This window comes from Ammospiza nelsoni, chromosome 5, assembly GCF_027579445.1.
Source record: "Ammospiza nelsoni isolate bAmmNel1 chromosome 5, bAmmNel1.pri, whole genome shotgun sequence".
Taxonomy (NCBI): Eukaryota; Metazoa; Chordata; class Aves; order Passeriformes; family Passerellidae; genus Ammospiza; species Ammospiza nelsoni.
In genome coordinates, this window is record NC_080637.1 from 23,114,140 (window position 1) to 23,133,824 (window position 19,685).

The 19,685-nt window shown below is 40.2% G+C and overlaps 1 protein-coding gene across 3 annotated transcripts; it reads right to left on the minus strand.

The window, feature by feature from the left end:
- Positions 1-521: 521 nt before the first annotated feature.
- ING3 (inhibitor of growth family member 3) lies at positions 522-17,303 on the minus strand. Of its 3 annotated transcripts, none has more exons than XM_059473019.1 (12): positions 17,163-17,303; positions 16,924-16,995; positions 12,824-12,924; positions 11,410-11,475; positions 9,185-9,281; positions 6,963-7,034; positions 6,579-6,695; positions 4,500-4,558; positions 3,953-4,143; positions 2,637-2,829; positions 2,099-2,137; positions 522-1,465 (listed from the first exon to the last, which is right to left on the minus strand). In XM_059473019.1, the coding sequence occupies exons 1-12, from the start codon at positions 17,188-17,190 to the stop codon at positions 1,349-1,351; spliced, it is 1,152 nt and encodes a 383-aa protein (XP_059329002.1). In that variant the 5' UTR covers positions 17,191-17,303; the 3' UTR covers positions 522-1,348. The 3 variants fall into 3 exon arrangements, with proteins under 3 accessions (XP_059329002.1, XP_059329001.1, XP_059329004.1); XM_059473018.1 differs by having other exon boundaries at positions 4,500-4,657; XM_059473021.1 differs by lacking the exons at positions 16,924-16,995; positions 17,163-17,303 and adding an exon at positions 13,106-13,212 and having other exon boundaries at positions 4,500-4,657.
- Between the last annotated feature and the right edge of the window lie 2,382 nt (positions 17,304-19,685).

Here is a 19,685-nt window from a genome sequence, read left to right on the forward strand (position 1 = left end):
GTTTATTTTCACCGACTTCTATCCTATTCTTTTGCCAAAGAGAATATTTATCATCCATAATCACATTTCCCTTCTTTCACATCTACTTTTCCTGAGTTCATGGACTTTAAATGCCTACTTTTTCCATTTTGAAAAAATGTGGCGTGACAGAAGCCTGGTTTCATTCTCTGCACATACTTGTATTCCTAATGGACCTATCTGGTTTTATTCCCTTGACACTATTTGCACGGTCATGCAATGGAACTGCTTCCTTCTCTCCCTCACTTCTCTTCATGGGTCTGGAAAGCTCCCACATGACAGCCACAGTCTTTCAGCCTAACACAGGGCTGAAGTAAAATCTTTATTTCAAAGGGAAAGCATATTTTTTAATAGTGGAAAGAAGAAGGAAGGAAAAAATAGGCATAAAACCCATCTTTCTGTTCAATGCTGCTGCATTAAAGAGCCAGGAAAAAAAAGGAAATTTGTGAAACCATTTCAGTAAGAGACCTTTTTTTTTGACAAATGCACAGGAAACATTAATCTGAGGAGTTGAGGTTCTTTTATTTTACACCTAATACAATTCAAATTTAAAGGATTACTTGCACAAAAAAATAAACACATTTGGTATAAAAATTTATCGTCACTTTAACACCTTTTTTTCTTCTTATGGCCCCCACCTTCTCTGGAGCAGAAACATAGAAAGACTAATGGCACAAGTTTGTTGTATTCTACAGCATTTTTTGTCTTTACATACTCAAGTACCCTAAAGGACAACAGCCCGCTGTATACAAGAACCATTTTCTTCAGCCTGCTGAATTAAGTTTCATAAAGAACCAAAGCTATAAAGGCATTTTAAAAACCACTGTCTCTTTTTCCTTTCAGAAGCACTGACTTTTTGCACTATTAATATACATAGTGTTACGTAACAGCTCTTGAGTACAGTACATGCAGCAGAATATATCTGTTGTATATAAAACATACATTTAAAATCTTGACTTATCGGAATTTTTGGAAGATTGAGTATTTGTAGAATGCCCACTGCTTAGAGAAAATGGTTTGATAGTACAAATATCTGCATATGCTGGCCACTGGAACAATCCAAGGCTCACTGGAATAGTATCTATAGCACATCAAGGTGCATAAATAATTTACCTACAATATTAAAACATGACTTAGCAAAACCAATAGTTCAAGATCTTATGACTGGGGGCTGGAACTAGAAGATCTTTACGGTCCCTTCCAACCTTACCATTCTATGATTGCTATGTTACTCTTCAGTGGTTGCAAGGAAGTGTGCTGAGAGTTGCCCCTCCCCTCCCAAGTCCTTTATAAAACCTATATTATGCAATTTTTTTCCAGATGAACAAACTTATTTATGTCTACTGCCTCTTCTCTTCATTGCAGCTGTACATTGTGGACAGTACCATTTCCCTTTTGGTGCTTCTGTCAGTCCAACACATCCATAGTGGAACCACTCAATAGGGCACTATAAAAAGAGTTAAAAGAGAGGGTTTGTGAATTGGGTTTTTTTTCAAAATGAGTATCACAAATACAATTCTATGAAAATGCAACGTGAGTGAAAAGTTTAGATTTGGCATTTCACACCAGTTACAGGACAAAACAAAGAGAGGGGAAGATCTGCAACATACATTCAGTACACTAAGAAAAATGATAAAAATTCTAGGAGTCATATATGGACTCACATTACAGAGCAGAATAAGTATGTTGTGCTTTGAAATACTTAGTTTGACAAAGAAATCTTACCACTCACTTCTGTTTAAATGTAGTTATCTCAGTAAATACATTATGATATTCAACTGTTCTTTGAAAACTTTTTTGTTTGAAAAGGACAACTCTTATTAGTAGTGAAATAGCTGAAAATTCACAGAAATAAAGGGTATTTTGAAGCAGGGCATTTTTGAACCTAGCAAAGGCTGCCAGTTTCTAAAAGACTCTAAGCCATGTGGAGACATGAGAAGTTTCCTGAAGGATGGTTCAAATCATACGCACTTTACTCTAAAAAACTCTACTCAAAAACAAACTCTGAAAAAAAGCAACTCCTACATGCAATAGTTATATGCATAAGCCTCTCATGAACCTTTTGAACTTTATTACTTACATCTTGGTTATCACAGCCTACCATTTCACCATAGGACACCTAGTAAAATAAGAAAAAAAAAACGTTAGCAATTACATTTTGAAAGAGCCCAACATTCAAATTCCTTCCTTTGAGGAGTTCTTCCATTAATAGCAGTAACAACATCTTCATTTTACTTTTGTTACACAACCCAAACACCATCATGTTTATAGTGAATTGATTTTTCAAAACTGTTTATGCAAACCAAGATACATTTGCATATTTCAGATTGGATAAGAAACTAAATTCACTGCAAATCCTCTCAATTTTTAAAAAATTTGATTATTCCTGAAGTCTCCACTACAAGATTTAAAACTCTCCAAGGATATCACATCACTTAAAAAACTGACTATTTTTAGCTTCAACAGTTCATTCTTCACACCACCAGTAAGTAAATAAAAACAGATCAGAAGTTCAAGAGTAAAAATACAGTTTTTTCAAAATTAGCATTCAGAGAAGGAAGTTCAGCTACATCAAAACAGCAGCTGTAGTTGTATTTCAATTTGGAGGCCATCCTTACCTGATTACAAATACAGTAACGTGGCTCATTTGGATCATAGGTCCAATCAACCTGGCTGTTAGAATCAGACTCTGGTATTACTGCTGTTTGCTGAGACAGTTCTTGTGCCAGCGCAGATGAAGAAGAACATGATGATAGAGAGGAAGAAGATGATGATGATGAGGACTGCTGACTTGAGGATTTGTTGTTGTTTCTGAGGAAGAGTAAAAAGAAAAAAGGAAAAAAAAGTGCATAGATGATTTATTTTCTGCCAAGTTAAAGAATCACTAAACAAGTACTTTGTTGACTCTGAACTGCTGCAGTATGTAAATCCCAAAGCTGTCATTCACCATCACATTTCATTCAACCACTGGAATGCACCCACTGTATGCCCTTGGAAAAGGAAACAAATCATACCAACTTACAAGTGCAGGATGTGCTGCTCTGATCAATGGAATTCAACAGCTCTAAACTGTCTAGTGGCTTTAACAAATGCTCTTCTTCACAAAGTTTTCCCTCAATAGTTTTGGTGTCAAGTCCTTATAAAAATTGTTACCAATAAAACAGGAATTTACATATAAATAATGTCATACGTCATGTACAATAGATAACTGTTTTGAAGATGTCTGATTCTCTGTTAATCTCCACTCAAGCATCAGCAATCACTCCATAGGAATGGTGCCAAAGTAAAATTTCTCTGCTTTTGCTTATAGGTCAGACCTGACACCCAAGATATTCATAGATGAAAAATGCTTCTCAAACAGCATTATAACTGAGTTGTGAACACACACAAATTTGAATGAAGAAAAAAACTCAAGACAATTTAAAAGGATGGGTATTTTGAGATAAATTCTTTCAAGTACAAGTTCTGATTGTTGAATGTGTTGTAACATGGAGTTGTTAAAAATGTTTTAAAACTTCATTCAGAAATGAAATTCATTCCCTGTTCTACACAGTCAGTCATTAGAAAGTGTCATGTTTACTTGGCATCAGACATCTCCAGGTTATTTCAAAACCATCCACAAACCATTGCACAGTAATTCCCAACAATTGCTGTTAGATCAATCCTCTCCAAAACACGGAAAAGTGAGGGAAGAAACTTGATTGTATCTCAGATAAAAACGCAGATCAATAAAGTTTGCTTAAAGAAAAAGAAGTGGGAGAACTAAAGAACACAGCGCTGCAAAAAAAATGGCCAAGAGGCAGTAACCACCTTCTGCTGATTCCCCCCCACAGATATTAAATACAATGTATTCTATTACAGCCCATGACTTTTTTAAAAAAAAAGCTCATCTGCCTTCAAATTTATAATTACAGTCAACAATAAGAAAACCTACTTGCTTTTTCTGCCACTTCGTGAATCTGTGGTTGATGAACTTAATGTCTGAGTTAAGGTAGATGCCAGAGCTGATGATGAATATCCAGCTGAATCTCTGGACAATGAAAATTCTCTTCCAAGCTGAAAATCATTGTTCTTAAATGCTTCATAGCTGGCTTTTAGACTGGATGTTCGTCTTCCCTCCTTCATCTAAAAGGAATGCTGATGTTGTATCAGATTACACAGTAAAGGTGCTACATAAGGCTGCTAACTGCTAATGATATGCACAGGTTCACTCGTTACCTTGTTAATGAAATTATGTACAGAAAGCACTGAAATGTGTGAGAACATCTTCCAGGAAAAGTCAGAAAACAAGTTGACCCTGTAGGCTAGCTAAACAGGATGAAACTGTCGCATAATAATAAAATTCTAATATAAGAACTGAATCACATCAGCTGAAAGCGATCATGGGAATTCAGATTTTTTTAAAAAAAACAAAACCAGTCACTAGCCTTTCTTCTTAATCATAAGCAGATGGCAGAATGACAAGAATAGTTTGACATTACCTGTGCCGTGGCTTGCACTGCTTGAGCTGCTGCCATGGTAATTGCACCGGCCCCGGATCCTGAAGATAATGAGCCCAGGTTATATGATGCCAATGGTTGAGAAGAGTTTGTATTGTATGCATTGTTTGAAGAGGATGATGAATTACTGTTTCGACACCCTTGATGAACAGAACACATTTATGAAATTCAAAATGAAACTAAATTCCTTTGCATTTTAAGAAGAGTTATATGATAGCCAGTGAAAGAGTAGGAACTCCGTTTACGCATCAGAGCAGTCTAATCATTTGGAAAAAAGGTTTTAAAAGTAATTAGATACAGCCAGTATTTGTTTATGAGGGGGGAAAAAAGAGAAGTTTGTTCTTTTCTCCTCATGTGCAAGGAGTCCTTTTAGAAAGACAGCTCTCACTATGATGCTCAGCTATTGAAGAACAGATACAGCTGCCATACCTATGCCTATATTGAAACAATTCTCACTACTATAATCATCAAGAAGAAGGTAAGAATGATTACACACCTATACTGTTTCTGAAGTAAAACTTCCAACAATCTTTACTCTAAAATCTACAAATCAGTTTTAATGCAAAACAATTTCCGGGGTCATCTGCAGAGTGACAGCTGCTCAAATATAGCTACATTTTATTTGCAGCCTCAAGTGAAGTTTCTTCAAAAGAAAACTGAAATAGACATGACTGAAATGACTTAAAACTGACTTAAAACATGATTGAGGTATCTGATTTACTATATAACTCCTTAGTCCTTTATTTTCAGAAAAGAAACCATGAAACACCTTAATATTGAGAATAGGCAGAAAGGTTTAGGTTTTTTTAGTCACTATATACAAAAAGACTTTTCTTTTGACATAGACAACACATGAAAAAAATTTATTTTCAGACCAACTCTTAGAAAAAGGTGTGAAAATTCTTTTCCCTTACTTTGGAAACTGTTGTATGCATTTTCTTCCCAAAAATAATGCATTCATCTCTTATATTTGTACTACTAGCTGAATGAAACTGTACTGTTATCTTCTTCAAAGTGTAAATAAAAAGAAACAGCCATCATACAGCTGTTAAATGACAACAAAGCAGACACACTTCATGGAAGACACAGATGACTAAGAATGCCTGTAATTTCTCATGTTTCAAGTGACTGAAAATCCCAGGGAAAGCGGTATCAGTCTCTGATTGAGGACTGGCTGAATGACAGATCCCAGAAGGTCTTTATTGATGGCACAGGGTCTAGAAATTCCACAAAGGAAAGTGCAGCGCACCTGGAGAGGAACAACCCCAAGCAACAGCAGAGGCTGTGGGCTGACCTGCTGAAAGGCCACCCTGAGGAGAAGGACCTCAGGGTCCTGGTGAACAACAAACTGTCCCTCAGCCAGCAGTGTTCTCTGGGGGCCAAGAAGGCCAATGGTGTTCTGGGGAGCATTAGGAAAAGCATGGCCAGAAGGTTGAGGGAGGTGATCCTGACCCTCACTCAGCCCTAGCAAAGCTGCATCTGGAGTGCTGTGTCCTGTTCTGGGCTCCTCAGTACAAGAGACATGGAGCTTCTGCAGTGGGTCCAGTGGAGTGAAGAAAACCCTTATGAGGAAAGGCTGAGGGAGCTGGGCCTGTTCAGCCTCGAGAAGAGATGACTGAGAGGGGACCCCATCACTGTCTGTGAGCATCTCAAGGGAAGGTGTCAAGGGGATGGAGCCAGGCTCTGCTTGGTGGTGCCAAGCAATAGGACCAAAGGCAAAAGGCAGGACCTCATGCACAGGAAGCTCCACCTGAATATAAGGAAGAACTTCTGTACTGTGCAGGTGGCTACACACAGGACAGGTTGCATAGGAACAGGCTGTCCAGAGAGGCTGTGGAGTCTCCCTCACTGGAAATATTCAACAACTGTCTGGACACAACCCTGTGCCATGTGCTCTGGGATGGCCCTGCTGGAGCAGGGAGGCTGCACCAGATGACCCACTGGGGTCCCTTTCAACCTTACCTATTCCATGATTCTGTGATTTCAGAAGACAAATTCACAAACATAATTAAGTTTCTCTTCTGACTAAAAAGCAATGAAATGAAAGACAATTAGGATTACCTGGTGTGTTTTCTTTAGAAGCATCTGATGTCAGGGTAGATAGAAGAGCTTCAGATTTAAACTTCTTTTCAGGAACATGATCTGTTGTACTATGGTGAGATGGATTGTGTTTCCTTTCTAAATGAAATAAATTAAACGAAATTTAAAATCTATTCAGCTCGAAAGTCAAATTATGCTAGTACTTTCAACTAATTCCCACCAGCAAAACCTAATTTATTCTTGCACTTCTTAACAGATATGATTAGTGTTTATTATGCTTTGTTTTCTCCTTGCAATGATGGAGGGGAAAAACGTTCTGAACCATCTTTTTCCTCATACTTCTCAACAAAAAAACCCCAAAGGAAACATAAAGAGTGGCCATGTTTTTAAGTTTCAAATACTTACTCTCCACTGGAGTGTGAGAATGGGAGTGATGGTTATTCACAGGCTGTGCTGGTGTATCCAGCTCCAGAGACCCTAAGAGGGAGGTAAGAATGACATGAAAATTGAGAGTTGGCACTTGTTTAACTTTTACATACTAAAGGGATTGTTAAAATACTAACCAAATCACAATGCAGTTATATTTATTTTAATCAGAAGAATTTTTGCTGGCGTTGAAACCATTTCTACAGTACAACCATGAACCAGTGAGATTAGTTCTCAAATAAAAATTGGTGACTGCTACTATCTTGTTGAAATCAAGAGCTTAAAATCAAGACAAATAAGAAGAACCAAGAACATTATTGCCCTCACCAAGCCACTGAATCAAATGAGTTGCAGAATGGCTGCACCAAAAGTACTGACCATCTACACCAGTATAAACTGAAGACTGAACAATATAAACTGTATAAACAAGGCATCTTGTTCCACTGAGTCTACCTTGTCACATTCAGTCAAAACTCAAGAAAATAGCAGTTTCATCTTTAAAGAAGATTTAACATTCAAATGAAAGGGCTGCAGACCATCATCCAGATTTTCTTAACATCCAAAATACACAGAGCAACAATACAAATAAAAACAAAACAAAAAACCCCACAAAACCAACAAACAACAACAAATCCCACCCCCATCCTCCCCCCCGCAAAAGGAAAAAGTCAGGCATAAATCCAAGTATATGTCTAACAATAATATTTCTTGTAAGATGAGGCCAATTAATTACAGCATAGGAGAGACTTTGGCTATAAATTTGGAACAATATACAATATTTTGTTCTCCGATCTCTAATAAAAAGATCTTTAAGTAGTTGCAAGTACCCACCAACTTACATTTATACAGAAGACAAAACAAGAAAGCAATTCACATTCATTTTTCAAAATCTGTATCCTCAGCATTTCTTTACCTCCTCCAGTGCTTTCAAAAAGCACTGAAATACATGAGTAATACATAAATATTACAAAAGTTTAGTAAAATTATTCTAGAAGAGGATCAAAGCATAAGGAGCTATTTTGGCTGACAGAACTTCAATCACGTTATGAACTTGCCCAAAGGCTGCCCTCTGGTGGGACTTCAACCTTATGTATTTACTTACTCTGAAAGCTAAAAATGTTAAGTCTTCTACTTTTAGCTTTATTTAAAAACAAACAAGGAAACAAAATCCTCAAACCAAACAAACCTGAAAGATGCAACATGCAGTACAGTGCTTCTCTATTTTGATTTCTTGAAATCCTATCTAGCAACCTCTCCAAACATGTGGTTCTACAGAAGGTAGCACTGCATCCTAAAACCAACTGGGATTTAAACTAAAGTAAACTAGTCTTTTTCTGTAATTGCTAGTTAATGAACAGTGTTTAATTTAGAGTTTTCTTATATTGTGCCTGTTTATTTGTAATAGCAATTACAAATAAAATAGCCCCAAACTCCCAGCTTATACAACTCAGCCACAAAAAGTTCCAAGAAAGAATGCTTGTTCCTAATATCCACAAGTGACTCAAGTAAATTTTCACTATCTTTGGCTATGAGGACAGCCACTGCCTCCATAATCACAGCAGTTACATCAACTCAGAAATTTATCACATTTGAATTTGATGTCTAAATGCTGATACATACAGAAAAGACAGATTCTTCTACACCAAGCTGGCAAAAAAGTTGTAACTTTACATTTTTATTCAAATTCCAAATACCAGCATGGCTGTATTTAACATGCAGGTTTCTTACCTAAAATGCTTTTCCTTCACTGGCCCATTATAGAACAACCCATTCTTGCCCCTTTAAAATAGAAAATCACCGAGTACATGGAAACCTAAAATAATGTCCCTCCTTAGTTTGGTGGCAACCAGTTCAAGGAAGAAATGTTACCCTTGCAATTGGGTAGGTGGCATGCTTAGGCCAAAGTACTTGGCTGAATACCTACAACCATTAAAAACAGGTTTAAAGAATTATGTATCTTACTGTAGCAATTCACAAGGACAGCAGTTGTGTGAAATTATTCTACTTACTCAAATGTATTTTGATTTCACTGGTATAAATCGAGGTTGAAACTAAAATCTAAGAGTGGGTTAAACTAAAATTTCAAAGGGGGTTAAAACATGGGTGAAAATACTGGCAGCCACTAACAAGTGTTTGATAGTTTAATTCTGGAAATTGACAGAAAGTCTGTCAAGTTCTTAAAGAAAAACATGCATACTTACGTCTCTCTAATATTTCTGTAATTCCAGCATTATCTGCTTCAAGTTCCATTTTAAATTTAGCAAGTTCCTGGTCCAATTTTCTCAAGTGACGGTCTACCTGTTGTTAGATAAAGCAAAAATAAATAGCATCCAGTTCTGGAACATGAATATCTACATCCTTCATCTCAGGCTTGCTAAGTATTTCCCTTCCAGCAATTTTGTGCCATGCAGCACTAAGCACAATAATGCACAGAAGGGATCTTCTTGGTCACCTCCATTTATCTCACTCAGAAGAGACACTGTTGTTAACACCAAAATAGCATAGGGAAAGCTCCAAGACACTTCTTTTCAGAAATAAAGATGAAGAAGACTTGGAGGTGCTCTAGTTATGCAAACTTAAAAGGGAAGAGAAAGAACAGTACATGACATGGACTTTAGTAGAAACTGGGCTGCTTTGGGGAAATTGCAAGTTCTGAACTGAAACCTGTGTGCAATTTGTGTGCCACTATAAGCACCAATAAATTTGTGCTTAGGAGAGGAAATGCACAGGAGTCTCAACTGAAAGTGGAGACTCCTGTGCATTTCAGCAAACTATGACATGCTGTTGGGTATTAAAAATTAATCAAAAAAAAAACCCCAAAAATTCTCAACTCACTATCGTGAAAAGAAAGACTACATTCCAAATGCTTTCTACATCTGTAATCACACAGCAAAATTTACCCATCTTTATTAAAAACTGGGAGGTTTTTCCAGTTATCAGCTAAGCAAAAGAGAAGTGGCAGTTCCAACTTTTCTAGAACAAACTTTTGGCTAGTTGTAATGAAACTAAAGCAGTTGTTTTATGTCTTCTATATTTGAGTGTAGTCTGACTTGCAGGTTCTGTTCTCTTGAGAAATGTAAAATAAATAAACTTTAATCACATGCCATCCCTCTCTGGGTCTGGCCATTCATCCCATTTTTCACCCAATGAAAAATGCCCCTGCCCAAGGTGTGAGCAGCCAGTTCTCCAGGAGAGTTCTGTAGGAAACAGTGTCCAAGGCTTTACTGCAGTCCAGGTAGACAACATCCAGAGCCTTTCCCTCATGTACTAAGCAGGTCACTTCATCACTGAAGATCAGGTCAGCCAAGCAAGACCTGCCTTTCCCAAACCTACTCTGCCTGGGCCGGATCCCTGGGTGTCCTGTTTGTGCTGTGTCATGACACTCAGGATGATCTGCTCCATGACCTTCCCCAGCACTGTCAGGCTGACAGGCCCTTACTGCCCTAGATGCTCTTTCTGACCCTTCTTGTACACGGGCACTACATTGCTGATTTCCAGTCAATTGGGACCTCTGGGAAACACCCAAAAGTGGCTCAGTGACTTTTTCAGCCATGGGGAGGATCCCATCACAGCCCCAGACTCGTGTGTGTCTCAGTGACACAGCAGGTTGTTGACTCCCTTGAGTTATGGAGACTTCATTCTGCCCCCCATCCCCTTGCTCCAGCTCAGGGGGCTGGATACCCTGAGAACAACTGGGCTTGCTGTTAAATACTGTGCAGCAATGAAGGCATTAAGTATCTCTGCCTTTTCTTCATCCTCCATCACTATGTTTACCTCTCTATCCAGTAAAGGATGAAGATTTTTGCACAGCCCTTATTTTACTGCCGATATATTTTTTAAAATATGTTTTGTCTTTCACAGCAGTAACCAGATAAAGTTTGACTTGGGCTTTGGCCCTTCTAATATATCTCCCCACACAACCTCTTAAAATCCTTGCAATCTTCTCAAGTTGCCTGCCCATTCTTCCCAAGGTGATACACTCTCTTTTTTCCCCCAGATTGAAGCCCAAGCTCTGTATGTAGCCAGGCTGGTCTTCTTCCCTGCTGGCTTCTCTTTTGGCACATGGGGATGGGCTGCTCCTATACATTTAAGATTTCCTTCTTGAAGAATGCCCAGCCTTCCTGGACTCCTCAACACTGCATGACAAAGGATTCTCTCAACCAGTCTCCTAAACAAGCTGAAACCATGCATTAAAATCTTAGGATTTCTAATACTATTTCTCTGATTTATATTTAAGTGACACTTACTACCCAAAATTTTTAAAAGTCAATAAAATATAAAATGTTTCTTTCATCAGCAAAACATCTGTATGCAGACAACATAAAAGTACAGCACACTGCAGCATGACTGCAGTGCTTATCAAAATGCTTAGAATTTCCCAGGGCATAAATTTAGGTAATTCACCACAACTCTTGTGTCCACTTACCAGATCATATATTTGATTAGCCAGTTGCACTTTTTCATCTGCATCTTCCAAAGCTTTATAATAATCCTGTTATGAAGAGAATTAAAAAAAAATTAATGTAACAGAATTAATTTCAGTAAGTTTAAGCTGCTCTTATGAAGCATAAAATATAAGTCAAAAGGATAAATTTAAGTCAGTTTTCAGAAAGACTGAAATTTTTCTGTAAACAACAATCATCTGCATTTTAAATGAGATATATAAATCAAATTATTTTCCCTGTGTTAAAAAAAGCCACATTACAAGAAGGAGACACTTCCTACTGCAAGAAATGCTACAAGAAATTAAACAATCTTGGATTTATTTTATATTACACAGCATCATGTTATGGACTTAAAATAAGAGCATGTCTTTTATTTCAGGTCCACCACAAATCCTACTGCTCTTCAAAATGATGCTGAAGTACTCTGTGGGGAAGCCTTTCCAGCATTCTAGTTAAACAGAGATAATATTGTATATAATTTAAATTGCTTTAAAATAAGTTTCTCTAACTCATGAGTGCATTCTACGTAATTTGACAAAAACAATCTAGAAGTCTCCTCTAACCTATGAAAATTCAGACAAAAGTTTAAAAAAGGTGTGTTTTCAAATGCTTGTACTTTAGAGTTGAACAGATTTTACTGCCTTTTTAATTCTCAATTTCCACTGAATAGTAACTTCTGTGAAAACTACTGAAGTTTTGATTCAACAAAAGTCAACAACAATTTTTCATTTATTCCAGTGGAGTCAGAGCTCTGACCTTTTTCTTTTTCAGAATTTAAAAAACCTATTTGCATTAATTAAAGACAAAAACAACCCTTACCCAAATTAGGGGCTGAAGTAGCCACTGTAGGAGACTACAAAGGGGTTTCTCCTGACAAAATGATGGGCTACATTGCTAAAAATACCATCACCAATGCTCAAGTATTGAAGGATAACACAGAACACATTCATATTCATTTTCTTACTCCTCCCTCTCTCAAGCTAAACAGACCATATGTATAATGTGTAGAAGGACATTGGCAGAAAATCACAGGAAATGCTGAATCTAAGCTTGAAAAATATCCTCTAAAAGAAAGCACATTAACTTGGGCAACTTCACGTCACACAAACAAAAACAAGAAAATCTGAGCTCCAAATTTAGCTCAGGCTTCCTCACCATTTCAATTACATGTTTTTTAAATGCTAGCAAGTGCTCTGTAAAACTTCAGAGAAATTCTTGATCAAAGAATCCTTCCACTCACTTTCTCCTCCATGGTAGTTCCATCCACCTCTATGAAAGCCCAAGGGAAGGCACAGTTCTCAACACTTAAATCTCCCATCAATCATAAACTATTTTTTCCTAAGGTTGTCTTAGTTTGCAAAAGAAAAATCTGACCCACTCTTATGATATCCTTACTTTTTTGATTGATGTCATTTGTTCTTCTCTCCATTCAGGTTTGTTTTTCTTTGCATTCATAAAAAATTCATTTACCCTCTGCTCAAGCTGATCCATTGCATCTGTAGCATAGGGAAAGATTGAGACAAATGTTATTTTCTCATGTACATAAACATTAGAAAATAAGGAGAAATTTTTTTCTCAAACAAACTTGACAGGACTGAGGTGCAAACTATTAGAGAGGAAAAAAAAGAAAAAACCAAAACAACCAAGCAACAGTGGACAGCGGAGGGAAATATTTACCTTAATTTCCAAGAAGCAGAATTGCATTCTGGTAGGATTCTCATCAAGGTTCTTGTGCTCTCCAGCATGAGACAGGCAGGACTCCAAGTTCTAAAGGTTTTTTGTCCCTAAGAGCAGTGGTAGTGACTTAAAGCACGACCCAAACTCCTCACCCAGGGCTCTAGACTGCTGACTTTGGAACATTCTAGCCAGTTACAAACTGAGCAGGAAACAAAATGTTCTCCTAAGAGAAACAGTCAAATACAAAACCAAATAATTGAAAAAAATTAGTGTCTCAAAAAGGTAGACCAACTGAAGATGAAGCCCTGCCTTTAAGTCCAGGGCCTCTCCACTGTTTGCTAGGAAGTGTCAGGGCAAATTGAAAGCACTCACAAATTATTCCCTCCACCCCCAGAGGAGTAAATAAACTGATGAACTATTATTTGGACAGGATTCTCACTTTCATGAAGTTGAGAAATATCATAAGGGGGAAAAAATAAAACCACCCATTTTCTAACATTAACTGTCCCTAGAAAGGAAAATGTCAACCATAAGGTATTTTTTTTCATTGTTTATTGAGACAAGAACAGGGATTCCCTTCCCTTTCCCCTCCACCCTTCTCCCACTGAGTTTACTATTTCAACAGCTGGACACTTTTGCACTCAACAGCTTGCACATTTCCAAAAACATGCAGCTGCCTCAGTCAAACGAGCTTGGACAGCCTTGCTAGTGCCAGGATACATAACAGTACTTAAGTCTTTTTCCCAGCATTCTCAGTGACATTTTGCCCAGCTATCAGTTTTAAATTAAATGTGAAATGCACAAATCACCTACAAACTTCAGGCTCTGGGTGCAAAACACCTAAGAAACTTTCCAGAAACCACCAGTAAAACTGGATCACATCTTGCCAAAACAAAATGCAAATTAATTAATTAGTTCAAGAAGCTCATTAAACCCTAAGTACGATTTACTCTGAAAATCCAAGAGGCCAAGGGTCTTCCCAACTCTCTGAAAATTCACAGCTAGAACTGTTTATGTAAATATCCAAAAATCATTCATACTCAATGGTCAAAAATATTAATCAATTTTCTTTATACTGGGAACATTCAGGAACAAAACCAAGAGGAATCTAACAACTGACTGGACAGAGCACTATTAATCCCAAGCCATTACAGTTGGGACATAAGTTCACATCAACTTTATTTAGACCCAGACAAAGTAGTCAAACACCTCTGGAGTACAACAGGCTAAAGCTGGAGAACCTGAACCATGAGCATTTTCCACTTGCACCATGTAGAGAACATTAAGAAGCCTGAGAGGCAAGCAAGAAGCACACACTTTATATGGAGGCTTCTAAAATCTTTGTTCTTTGAGAAAACAGCTCTAACTTCGTCCAAAAAGCCAACAGACAAAATATTCTATCTCCTATCCTCTATCTCCACAAACACTTTAAGTGTTATTCCAGTGCCTCCATAAAGAAGAAAAGATTTAAAAAGTATCTCCCCTCTTCAATTTTAATCAAGGACTTGTTACCAGTTTGTGTGAACCTGCCTAGGGAAAACTTCCACAGAAACTTGGTCTCTCCTGAAGGAGCAGAAAAGGCAAAGGCGAGTTCAGGTCAGATCTATCAAATGAGATGGAAAGTTCTCTCTGCTACACTCAACTTCATCCATTTTTTCTTGTGATACTATATTCTGAGATACTCATTTCTTAGATCAAATTTCCCAAGAGAGTTGCCAAAACTGCTATGAGAACAGAGTCCTTTTTCCAGATACTGGCATTTTACCATGAAATCCTGATAATCCATGATTTTAACTTAATCAGAAAAACATATTTTATGCTTCATGTGGAGCTCAGTTAAAACTCAAGAGTCAAGTCCCAATTCAGACAATCTTTGCTTTTTCCACAGCAATCTTATCAGAATATAGAGCAGACAGACCCAGTTTATTGTTTCTTCCAACTACAAACAGCAGGAGCTGGCTCATTAGGAGGCAGTGTGGTCCAAACAGGACAGAATACAAAGTCAACCATGACACTAAAGCGGAGCAGCAGAGATATCTCTGAATTACAAATCATGTAGATTTCTGGGACAGCATCACTCATCAAAGTACTGCTTTCAAGTACTTCTGAGACACCAAACAAGCCCCAGGTTTGCATGTGGTGTTCATCATGCAGTTGGGCAAGTGATGCTGAAGAGGTGCTAGTCCAGAAGTTTCATAAATGTCTGGATACCCTGCCAATCATTGCACAGGAATCACTGAAGTACCAAGGTCTGGGAAAATTTTTCTCTGCACCTAAGGTTGGTCCTAGTATGCAATATTCACTGTCATTTACTACTTCCAGTAATACAACATGGAATGCTATTTGTCATTTTCAGTTAAAGCAGAGGAAATTACAATCTGCTGTCTTGGCCCTGCTAGCTGCCTCAAGTTCTCAAACACAACTAAAAAAAATCCCTACTATTTTCTTTGTCTTCTTATGGAACAGAAGTAAAATCTGTGAACTTATTCCAAACTATCCAAGTCAGGGCTCACTTCCCCTCATGATACTGCCTGGTGATAGTGACTTCAGAGGTGCTATGTCCCAGAAGGAGCCATGACAGCTCCCACAACTTTAAGCACTGAACTCAAGAGAACATTTAGGTGATAATATACCAAAAAAATGCTATAGATAGTTTTACATGTGTCAATAAGGCCTGTTAAACAGACCTGCTGTGTCCACTGAAGTAAATATCCAATGGAAAGCACATTAAAGTATTATAGAACTGTTCCCACTTATTGCTGCATTTTGTATTCCTATACAGTGTTCCCTTGTTATTTCAATCTCTGCTCTTTCTCTCCTTCCCCTTTACAATAACCTGGCCCTTCCATATTGATGATTGCTCTCATCTTTTGTGCAGTAGCAGTTTCACTAATGAATACTTTTGAGTCACAGTTATAGATAACTATATTAATTGTGTTAAATGACTGCAACAGCTACCCAGAGTTACAGGACACCTAATTCCCAGATGTGATTGCATTAGATAAGATGAAATGGCAATGCAGCCTGAAAACAGCCTAAGGCAGCGCATTACATTAGGATGTAAGCAGAGATAGTGATCTACAAAGAAACTTGAAGTGTATTTATATTTTGTATAAAATACATATTTATACAAAAGTAGGCATTTGTATAAAATATAATTTGTATAAAACCGAAAGTATAAAATATATTTGTTTGCATGTCAGCTAGGGCACAAAGGGCCGAGCAAATGGCACCTTCCCATGTTATTATCAGGGAGCTGGCTGGAAAGTTTCAGGGAGAGCATGCCGCTGCCTGCTGGAAGGAGTGGGACATAACTCATGTTCCAAGCCACCATCACTGCTCTTAGGGATCAAAAATCTAAAGAGTTTGGGACGTGCCACGGAAGATGCCTTTGGGAGCAGCACAAGCGCGGGCAGGCAGCTCCGCTCGGGCGGGCGGGGGCGCGGGGCGGGCCGGGGGCTGCCGCGACAGCGCCGGGGGCGTGCGCCCCGCCCCGCCCCTCGCCTCAGAGCCCGGCTCGGCTCCCTCCGCCCGCGGGAGACGACGAGACGCCCCCGGGCAGAGCGGCGCTGCCGGAGAGCCGCGGCACGGCTGGGAGGGGGTGCGACTGCCCCGGGGCAGCGCGGGAGAGCGGGCGGAGCTGCTGCCGCGGGCCGCAGCGGCGCCGCTTCGCCTCCTTCCTTCCTTCCTCGCCGGCTCGGCCTTCCCGGCCGTGCCGCCCCGCGGCGGGGGCGCGGCGGTGGGGCCGGTGCCCGCGGGGCGGAGCGGGGCGGGCGCGCAGGGGGCGGGCGGAGGCGGAGGGGGCGGGACTCACGTACTCTGCACCTGCAGGTCCATCTCGCGCATCTCGGTGAACCTGTCGCGCAGATCCATGGGAAGCTGCTCGATCACTGCGGGGACACGGGGGAGCGGGAGAGAGGGGGGAGGGAGGAGGGAGCCAGTCAGTCACTCGCTGCCGTGGGGGAGGGGGGGCGCCGCCTCCTCGCCGCGGCTTCCCCCGGCTCCCCCGCACCGGCCGTGCCCGGCCGCCCGGCGCCCCCGCCGCGCACACACTCACTCTCCAGATAGTCCTCCAGGTACAGCATGGCGGCGGCCGGGCCCGCGCCCAGGGGCTGCTCGAGAGCGGGCGCGCGTCCCTTCCAATATGGCGCCGCGGCCAACAACACCAGCACCTCGACTCAGCGAAAACAACATTGGCGGCGGACGGCGCTCGCCGCGGCCCCGCCGCGATTGGCTGCTCGCGCCGCTGACGCACACCGCGGCCCGCGCTCTGCCGCGAGGCCTCACGGGAAGCGTAGTCTGTGCTGGGCGAGCTGTGCGAGGCTGCGTGTCCTGCCCTGCGCTGTCGTTCCGGCCGGTTCGCGGTCCGGAGCCATTCCCGCGATCCTGGGAGCATTCCCGCTGTTCGGGGCCGTTCCCGCGCTCCTGGGAGCGTTCCCGCTGTTCGGGGCCGTTCCCGCGGTCCTGGGGGCATTCCCGCCTCACAGGGCCCGCCGCACTCTTGTCCCGGAGCAGCTTTGGGCCCTCCGGAGCGTCCCCGGCGCGACCGCAGCGCCTCAAGTCAGGCGAACGGCGAGGGAAAACTTGCAGCTTCTTGACCAGTCTCGAGGCTTTTGTTGGCCCGTTGTTGTTTTAAATGTTCGCAGCCGGCAGTAGTTCATTAAAAGCGTAAGAAACGGCAAAGCTAATGAATTTGCTTCGGTCCGTGACCTGTCACGGCACAAGATAAAAAAGCTGCTCCGTTCAGCGCAGGTCCCAGGCACGGACAGCCTTAGGAGAGTAAAAACGAACGTGGGCTTTGGCATTGCTGCTCAGAGTGTAACCAAAATTGGCTGACAGCACTGACTGCCATCCAGTTACAGTACTCCTTGCAGTAATTCACTTTCACGTGTTTGGGACTGTTTTTTTTCCACACTATTTCATTCCCCCAAATAGTCTTTTACATCACTCTTCTATTATTGTTATTGACTGCTTTAAGCATGGACTGATGCATTTATCCAGACGTGTTTTTTGCCCAGGGAAAGAAAATTTTGGGGCTTGCATGGTGCCAGGTGTAAGTATAGGAGCATAAGAATTATGATAGCAGATCAGGTTTGCTTTCCACCGTGCTTTTTTTGTTTCCATGTCTTAATCTGTGCCAGGTGTATCCAAGCAAAAAGGAAACGTATCTTTAAGCCAAGTATCAGTAGAACTTGCATGGGATGTTTTTGAGGGATAAGACCAATGGAAAGTGGTACTTTTCTCATGTCTGAAGTTCATGTATGGTGAGTAGTTAGTTAAAGATGACTGAATTTTGGGAAGTGAAGCATACATTTTGTAAATAATGTGTTGGATACATGCGGTAGAGCAAGCAAGTTGAGGGGTTTTAATTCCTTTGCCATTGAAGATGGAGAATGAAGAAGGTTTAACAGTAAACTCTCAATAACTTCAGCTTCATGAAAAAAAAATGCTGCATCAATGTGGTCACTTCCCATACTCACTCCATCATCAGCTATGTAGTCTGCACTGCCAACCCAGAAATATCAACTACTCTCAGACATAGAAATGAGAACAGATTTTAGATGGTCATAAGCACAGTTAGCCTTGGTGGAAATAATCTCTTATATTATTGCTTGTACAGATGTCTTTCCTGTAGATCTTCTGACTAGTGTAGGCATAACAGTATTTTTAGAGTTTTGTGTGGGAAATTACTTGGCCCAGTTTGGTATGTAAAACACAAGATTGACCCTTTGTGGGAAGGTAAATGCCTGCACTTACTGAAGTGAAAGGATTTGATGCAGCAAGAGAACTTAATCCATACAAAAGCACAGCAAAGTAATGATATCCTATATTCATTAGGAGAAAAGCTAGGTGTGGGGCTGTGTCTCAGCCGTGCCATCAGTAATGGCATGTGCCCTGTGTCTGTTGGTGAAACAGGAAAATGAAACCAGGCTATGCCAGCAGAATGACCAAGTGCTAGTGGGGCTGGCTGCTGTCTGCAAGGTGTGAGTTCCCCCTGTTAATGTGTAGTGGTTTATTGTAATGTGAGAGTCTCTTATAGAAATAGAGACATGCTTAGAAAACTGTTCACTGTAGTGCTTTACAGTAAAGGATGGCAGGGGGTTGTGAGATAAACTACAAAGGAAAATACAATTCAATGCCTTCACTATCTATTGAAAAGGAAACAGGAATTTATTTATCTACCTGTAGTCTTCTTTAGTATTTTTTAGACAAATGAAGCAGCTCATATTTTTGATTTCTGCCCATATTAATTCATGTTGTATAGTCAAATGACTGGCCACACTACCTTCAGTAGGATTGCTTGTGTAAGTGCTGTTATCATGACATACCAATGGCATACCAAACTGAGTTTAAGCTGACATTTAAGAAGTGATAAGCCAAGAGACCATAAAAAAGAAACTGTTTTTACATTAGAAAACTTCCTGTTGCTTATAAATGCAAAGAATTAACTCTATTGATTAACTCAACTTTTAGAACAACCTAATTAGAGCAGCTCCCGATAAGGAAACAGGGATTAATGACTGTTTATTGGAATGCAAATACAGTGAAAAAGAACTAAACACCAGCTGTGAACTCAAGG

Bases quoted from the DNA above. Each gene is read 5' to 3' on its own strand.
- ING3 (XM_059473018.1), bottom strand. From the start codon at position 17,190: ATGCTGTACCTGGAGGACTATCTGGAGA. The intron at 6,696-6,962 runs GTAAGTATTTGA...TATTTCATTTAG, and splicing joins TTCTCACACTCCAGTGGAGA to AAAGGAAACACAATCCATCT. The intron at 1,466-2,098 runs GTAAGTAATAAA...CTCTTTTTATAG, and splicing joins TAGGCTGTGATAACCAAGAT to TGCCCTATTGAGTGGTTCCA.